Source organism: Oryzias latipes, chromosome 15 (assembly GCF_002234675.1).
Source record: "Oryzias latipes chromosome 15, ASM223467v1".
In the NCBI taxonomy this organism is placed as follows: domain Eukaryota; kingdom Metazoa; phylum Chordata; class Actinopteri; order Beloniformes; family Adrianichthyidae; genus Oryzias; species Oryzias latipes.
In genome coordinates, this window is record NC_019873.2 from 20,560,926 (window position 1) to 20,569,326 (window position 8,401).

At 38.8% G+C, this 8,401-nt stretch overlaps 1 protein-coding gene across 1 annotated transcript; it reads left to right on the forward strand.

Moving 5' to 3' along the window:
- Positions 1–316: 316 nt before the first annotated feature.
- On the forward strand, positions 317–8,065 carry plek (pleckstrin). Its single transcript, XM_004077097.3, has 9 exons — positions 317–439; positions 3,200–3,355; positions 3,486–3,664; positions 3,753–3,844; positions 3,940–4,124; positions 4,209–4,313; positions 5,688–5,771; positions 5,852–5,921; positions 6,077–8,065. Exons 1-9 carry the CDS (start codon positions 398–400, stop codon positions 6,214–6,216), a joined length of 1,053 nt encoding a protein of 350 aa, XP_004077145.1. The 5' UTR covers positions 317–397; the 3' UTR covers positions 6,217–8,065.
- Positions 8,066–8,401: the final 336 nt, after the last annotated feature.

Here is an 8,401-nt window from a genome sequence, read left to right on the forward strand (position 1 = left end):
CCTTTTAATTATTTATCATCTCCTGTCTTACTCCTTTAAACTTTTTTTCATATCTTTTTGGTTTGCACGAGAGCACAAGACACCAAAGCCAAATTCCTTGTACATGCACTGTACTTGGCCAATAAAGCTGATTCTGATTCTGATTCTGATGGAGACACAGACTGCAGACTGTCACAAGTGGAAACTAAAATTATCCCAGATAACAGGAAGTTGAATGAGCAGTCACTTTTGTCACACACCCAACAGTCCTAACTTCCTGTTTGAACCTCTTTTGCATGTGTTTTTTGATTTGCCTTGACAGAAACTCACACACCCCTCCCACACCCACACACAAACCCAGAATGACTACAAGAAAGCAAAGAGACACATTCAGCCGACAGTAGCACACAGCACAGAGATGGAGCCACAAGAGATCAGAGAAGGATACTTGGTGAAGAAGGTAGGAAGACTGTTTTATAAAAACACATTTTATCTCATGATGGCATGCTTGACTCAAGTTGTGGACTAGTTTATTGCCTGTTTGTCCAGATTCACATCTGAATTGAATGAATTGGCAATGTGCAGTAATAACCACAATATACTTGTGAAGGTCTGGCTGTCAAGAAATACTATCTATACAGATTTTTATTTAATAAAAAAATACATGTTTGTGAAACAGAGACAGTATGGTACTAGAAAAATATTGAACCACCATATGCTAAATATCCTAAACAACAAAAAATCTGGTTCCACTCAGTGAAGTGGACACACTAAACTGGCAATGAAACACAATGAACTGTCCTAAAGCGAGATAGGTTTGAAACAAAATACACTCATTTCTAGAAAGCTGAAACAGAAGACTAAGTTCCTACTTCTCCTCACAAGTGTAAGTTATTTTTCTCGGAAACCATTCGGTAAACCAACATTTGGTGGTTTATACCCCCCAATCCCATCCCTTAACGCTAAATGTCAAACAGAGGCTTTGGGTCCAGTTTTTACAGTTTGGTATGACGAAACTATGGGTTTCAAACCTATAAACCTATAGGGAGCTATTAAGGGTATGGTTACGTTAAATAAAATAAAATAAAAACTCTATTCAAACAAACTTTAAGAAAAAGGAAACACATTTTGAGTGCAGCCTTTCATGGGCTCACTGCCAGATGTAAATAAAAAAATGAATATACATAGAATAATTTACTTTTTTTTGTATGTGTGCTGGCTTGTTGTTCAGAATAAATTTTAAGAGCTCTGTCCTGCTGTACGGTGGAGCGGTGATAAACGCTCTTGCTTCATAGCGAGGACACTCTGGTTTGAAGCCCGGCTGGGACTTTTCTGTGTGGAGTTTGCATGTTCTACTCATGAACGTGTGGGTTTTCTCTGGGCGCTCCGGCTTACTCCCACAGTCCAAAAGCATGCTTCATAGGTTAATAAGTTAGTGAAAGTAAGTTTGTGGGAGTGATTGATGAAACAAATAATGTATGGAAATCATTCTATTCTATAGAAATACATTGAATACAAACTAAATTTGTCTCTTAAACTGTCATTTAATTGAGCAACTGTTGTCTAGGCATGAAAGCAAAAAGATTCTGGTCTTTAAATGACATTAGCAAAAGATTTTTTTTTCTCTTACCTTAAAATCAGTTTAAAGTGAGCTTAAAATTGAATTTTCCACTTACACCCCCCACCCTCCCCCAAGGAAATCACACATGGCCATAGGTGTGAGCTGCACTCTGCCTGCAACAATTGATGTTTTAAAAAATATACATAAACCTACAAAACGCTGTCTTTCCAAGCACGAGAAAAGCATGAGCAAAATAGAGTTGATTATGTAGAGCAGTCACACCAGCCAAGGTCACCAACTACTGAATGACAACGGACCACCGGGGACGCAGTTTGAAAGGTGACCAGGACGTAAAATCGTATCCTTGAGAAAATACAGGACAAAATGCTGTGCAATAAAAAATTATGTTAAACAAGTCATGCATTTGTCCAAACAAATATTGAAATAATAGGTTTATACAGTAACAAAAGTTAAAAGTGAATTTTTTTGGAAAAAAAAACAGATTTATTAGTTCAACGTCAAAAATGAGTGATCCCTGCGCATCCTTGAAGAGGGTCAAATGATTCCTGGAGTTTATTCCAGGCATGCAAATGGACTTGAAATGAGTCATCCTGAGTTCTAAGAGAGTGTAAAGATCCATGAGTGGGTGGAGTTGGGGAGGAGCTGGGTTACTTCTTGGTTCTGAGATGACAGCCGGCTGACTGTGGAGGACGATGTGGTATTTAAACTTAACAGTTTACGGCTGATTGGCTAATAATAAACCGAGGCTGATGAGTGATAAAGAACATGATGATATGGAAGAGCTGTGCCTGTTTCTCTGGGGGAGGGATCAAGACAAAACATTTAGTAAACTTTATTTTCTTTTTCCTAAATGCACTTGTTTCACATTACAGCTGTTTTAAGTTGTTATAATCTCTCATGTACGGAGACGATGGGTATTTGTGCTCACCCACATGCTTTATTTATCACTTTTACGCTGCCACGTACATCAGATACCATATTCTAGCTTGAAATATATTTTGAAACATATGAAGATAAGTTAAAAATGGTAGACAGTTTTGCTGTCATGTAACAAAACGAAATTCTGAAACTTGATTAACTGCAGAGGCGCAAGTGTTTCTTCTTTAAATACCTTAAATAATGAGGCAACCCTATATTAATGACATGAAATTACTGTATTTTTTTGTAAAGCTAGCAAAAGATTAAGTGTTTCTTTTTATTACAGAAAGTGAATATGTGTAGTTAAATTTAGAAGCTGGACTTCTGGTTATTACCCTGTCCCAAAAAAGTGGATTCATTTCCAAATTTTCTTTAAATGATTCCATTTTGTTTTTGATTTTAGGTGTGTTTCAGGTCATATGAAAGCAAAATGGCACACAAAAGCACACTAATTTGTAAGATTTGTTAAAATGCTCTTGCCAGTAACTGAAAAAAATGATTATTATTTAAGTAATTCGTTCACTTGAGAGTTTCTCTTCTGTATTTCCGTTGTGTATTGTGCTATTCTGAAAAGTTTTATTTGAAAAAGAAAGAAAATGGAAAGCAGAACTGCAACTTGCGGCTCAAGTTGTGTACTTGAAGCACAACACCCTGTACAACAACAACCACAATTTTTCAATTCTGGTGCTCAAAGCTGACTGTTGCTTTATGGATCCTCAGGGCACGCTGTTAAACTCTTGGTCAGCAGTGTGGGTTGTGTTGTCAGAGGATGGGCTGGAATTCTATAAAAAGAAAATAGACCGCTCTCCGAAAGGAATGATTCCCCTGAAGGGAGCCAAACTTCTCAGCCCCTGCCAAGATTTTCCCAAAAAGACAGTAAGTAACGAACATGTAAAATGTTTCAACCTTAAAACAAAGAGTCACCCCAAAAAATGTAACAGAAACAAAACTTGGAATCTATCTTTTAGCGTATCATTACATGGAATTGCTGACTGTGTTTGCTTAGCTGGTCTTCAAGATCACCTCAGAAAAGAAGCAGGACCATTTCTTCCAAGCCTCATATGTGGAGGAACGAGAATTCTGGGTAAAGGACATTAAGAGAGCTATTACCTGTTTGGAAGGTGGGAAAAGGTTTGCCAGAAAATCCACCAGACGCTCCATCCGCCTGCCTGAAGTGAATCTTACGTACGTTAAAACATATTTCTCTGTAAACTCTTGACATAAACAGAAAAGCAGCACAACAAACTCACAGATATTAATGTATTTTTTTCAGAGATCTGTACATGGAGATGAAGGACCAGGACAACGGAATAAGAGAGATAAAACTGGAGCAGAATAACCGACTCTTCAACTACTGCTTCACTGGTATTGCAGTTTGAATTGTGTCATCAGGGGTGACTTTGGCTATTTCAACCATCGATTGCTCTGACTGACGCACACCACTTCTCTTTTTTGCACAGGTGCAACAGTGCTTGAGTGGATGATCTCAAACGGAAAAGCGAGAAACAGGCATGAGGCTCTTGTGCTGGCTGTGGGGCTGATGAATGAAGGCTACCTCCAGCCTGCAGACGACATGTCAAAAGAAGCTGCAGAGAGCGGAGAACAAACAACTTTTTTGGATGACACAAAAGCTCTTTACTACTTTGTAAGTTAAAGCTATTAAAAAATAATCTCATTTCTGGACACAAAAAAAACCAAAGACACTGAGAATTTATGACTTTACCCTCAGGCAGACAGTGGCTTCTTCTGTGAAGGTTACTCAAGTGATGAAGATGTGCTTGTAAAAGAAGAATTCAGGGGAAACATCCTCAAGCAAGGTTGCTTACTTAAACAGGTAAACTAAATAAAAGGCTATATTTATGCCAATTAGGTATTTTAGAAGCAAAAAAGACAATATCCTCAAAAGAAATACACTAACCGTCCACTTCATTAGGCACACCTGCTACTACCGGGTAGGACCCCCTTTTGCCTTCAGAGCTGCCTTAATCCTTGGTGTCATAGATTCAACAAGGAACTGGAAGCATTTCTCAGAGAGTTTGGTCCATCTTGACATGATAGCATCATGCAGTTGCTGCAGATTTGTCGGCTGCACATCCCTGATGACAATCTCCCATTCCTCCACATCCCAAGGGGGCTCTATTGGGTTGAGATCTGGTAACTGTGGAGGCTATTTGAGTCCAGTGAGCTCATTGTCATGTTCAAGAAACTAGTCTGAGATGAATTTAACTTCATGACATGGCGCATTATCCTACTAGAAATAGCAATCAGAAGATGGTAAACTGTAAAAAAAGGGATGGATGGGTAGGCTGTGGCATTGTAACCATGCTGAGCGGGTACTGAGGGGCCAAAAGTGTGCCAAGAACCTATTCCCCACAACATTACACCGCCCTCACCAGACTGAACCGTTGACACAACGGAGGAAGGATCCATGCTTTTATGTTGTTGACCCCAAATTCAGAGCCCGCCATCCGAATGTCGCAGCAGAAATCAGGACTCATCAGACCAGGCAACGTTTTTCAATCTTCCAATATCCGGTTTCGGTTTTGGTGAGCCTTCTGTGAATTGTAGCCTCAGTTTCTTGTTCTTGCTGACAGGAGTGGCACCCAATGTTGTCTTCTGCTGCTGTAGCCCATCTGCCTCAAGGTCGGACGTGATGTGCGTTCAGAGATGCTTATCTGCAGACCTCAGTTGTAACAAGTAGTCATGTCAGATAAGGTTTGCCATTCAAACCAGTCTGGCCATTCTCTCCTGATCTTTGACATCAAGCAGGCATTTCAACCCACAGAACTGCTGCTCACTGGATATTTTCTCTTTTTTGGACCTTCTCTGTAAATCCTAGAGATGGTTGTGCGTGAAAACACAGCAGATCAGCAGTTATAATCAGACCAGTTTTTCTGGCACCAACAATCATGCCACGTTCAAAGTCACTTAAATCACCTTTCTTCCCCATTCTGATGTTTGGTCAGAACTGCAGCAGATCGTCTAGACCATGTCTACATGCCTAAATGCATTGAATTGCTGCCATGTGATTGGCTGATTGGAAATTTGCGTTAATGAGCAGTTGGACAGGTCTGCCTAATAAAGTGGCCAGTGAATGTATCTTATCTATGTTTATATTAAAGGTATATATTTTTTAAATGTTATGCTTTGGACAATTATGTTTATTCTGACATCATGACGAATATATTATAGTTTTATTTGAAAACAGGGGCACAAGAGGAAAAACTGGAAGGTGCGGAAGTTTATTTTGCGAGATGACCCTGCTTTCATGCATTATTATGATCCTTCCAAGGTAAATAAGTTGCGTTAAGCAATTTGATGCCCGCTGAAAAGAGAAAAAAACCCATCTAACTCTACGTTTCACTGTGGCAGGGTGATGATCCTCTGGGTTCAATCCATCTTCGTGGTGCTGTGGTCACAGCTGTGGAGTTTGTGCCTGATGGTGGGTGACGAAGGCTGCTGCTGCTGCTGGTTGCATGTATTGCTTTCAGACTGTGACCAAGAAGTGTTTGCAGTGTGTCAAAACAGTACGGTTTATTTTCAGTTCAACTTTTTTTGGTTTGCTTTTAATCTCACATTTCTGCGTTCCCTTTTCAGCGAAAAAGTACGACGTTGATGGCAACCTCTTTGAGATCATCACCGCAGAGGAGACCCACTACTTCCTGCAAGCTGCAACAACTGAAGAAAGAAAGGAGTGGATCAAAGCCATACAAGTTGCGTCAAAAAGTGGAAAATAACAGGCGCAGCAAAGCAGCAGGGGGATATCTGCCAGCCACGATTGTTACAGTCCTACATTTATTCCCTTTTGTGGGATTTTTTTTGGACCTATGCAGTTTTTACCTTTCTGCAGACATCAAAATAATATGGATACGTTTGTGCACTATGAACAAAACATTTTAGGAAAATAAGGAATATATGTATTTTTGTTAAAACAAAAAATAGACAATTTAAAACAAAAGTCTCTTTGTAAACCTAGATAAAATATAATAAAAAACACCCTTCATTGTGGCATGTTGGTCACACACTGGGTTTGTCATTTCCTCTGTTATTTACCATATTCTGACATTGTCTTTGCTATCACACGAAAGTACTCAGTTCCTGTCAGAAATGATCTGCAGCAAACAGGCATGCTGCATCTGTGAGACAAATTATCTTTTTCCAGAATGAGTCATTTGAGTGACACCATGGCTTCAAGATACAAATTTATTTCTCGGTTACACAGAACAGGCTTCTGACTGAATCCTTACTTTGGTGAATGTATTGCTGATTTTTTTTTTTTTTAACGACCCACCTAAACAAAAATCACGTTTTGTTGTTTTTAATATTTTTTGTGGTATTTATCTGATGGTGGAAGTCATGTATAGAAATATTAAACTTAAAATTGTATTCATGAGTATTTCTTTATTTAAATCGTTGTGAATCAGGAGCAGATACAGAGATGCTGTTGGAAAAACCTCGTGGGTGTGATGTAAAAGCTACTGTGGTGAGCTACAAGCTCTCAGTTCCATTTTGACTCATCTGCTTTTAGACGACTAGATCCATGTATGTCCTCGTTTTCCCATCCGGGGTTGACATCTGGCTCCAAACTGTCCGGCTGGATCGCTCCAGAGTTGCTCGCCGGTAATTTTAGGTTGAGGGGTGCTGTAAACCAGCAGGACATGCATGTTGCAAAGTGGTGGCGGGCTTACTCCTCACCATCGGTTCTGCCTACAAGTCAGAGGCGGATTTCTAATGAACTACCTACACTCTGCAGAAAATATGTCCTAGAAACAGTTTTTTTGTTGTTGTTTTTTGGCTAAAAGAACAGAATCATAATTAAAAGACAACTGGGAAGGTTCGGTAAATATCAAAAGATGATCTGAGTGGGTCTTTAAGCATTAACACTCATGTGATACAGAGTGAGACACTGAGCACAATGCTATTTCCATGTGAGCAGACCTGTGGTATATTTATCAGTCAAGTCTGGTGTTTCACTTTGACTATATCTTTTGTGTAGATCACTTGACATGAGCACGGAATGTGGTTTCTATTTCGTTGAAAACCACAATTTTAAGATGCATTGTATTACTGTTCCATTAACTGCTTTCTGAACCAACTTGGCACCTTAAGAGCTGTAGTATATTGCTGCTTCAAAATTGCCTCATATTCCTTCACACATTAAATGTATTTTATAATTCCAACACTGGAGGGCACCAGATAACAACCTAACACTGAAGAGCAATTTACAAAAAAAATTAGAAAACTTTTTTGTTTGTTTTAACTTGTTACAAAAACAGAAAGTAAAGAGAAACTTGGGAAATTGGATTCCCTTGAAACTTGAATGTGTATAACAATAAGTTTGCACTTTTTCATAAAAAATGTTTGTTGTCTGATATGTTTATTTCAAAAAGGCAGATGTTTAACAAACCTGATAGTTTACAGGATACATCTGTCACTAGAATTGGTACATGGAAATTATAGTGGTGTAATGTATCCCGTCTGTTCATTGTATATTGTAAAAAAATTGCTTTTTTTTCCAGTAGCCTTAAAGGCAAGGCTTTGATGCGTGTAATGGTCCTAAGCAATAAAAAAGACGTGTTATCAAGAGTTAAATATTTTGTGGTTATAAGAAAAAATAGAATAAGTGATTTTGAATAATTTTTTTTGCTTTTAGCCAAGGATTGACCTCTTTTAGATTCAGCTGACATTTGAATGCTCCAGCAGTCTACAGCCATGAAAAAATGCAAAATGAGACATTGGTGAGGTATTAAAGCATATTGGTTTGATATTAGGCCATTGAGGTGACCTTGAAATAACAGAAGAATGCTGGTCACACAATTTCAACTCTGAGGAGGCCCTCTGGGTGTTTCAAGATGCTGCAGGAATTTTTGAGGACCACCATAATTTGCCTCACCTCCTGACGCGGTGACATGAATAATGAAT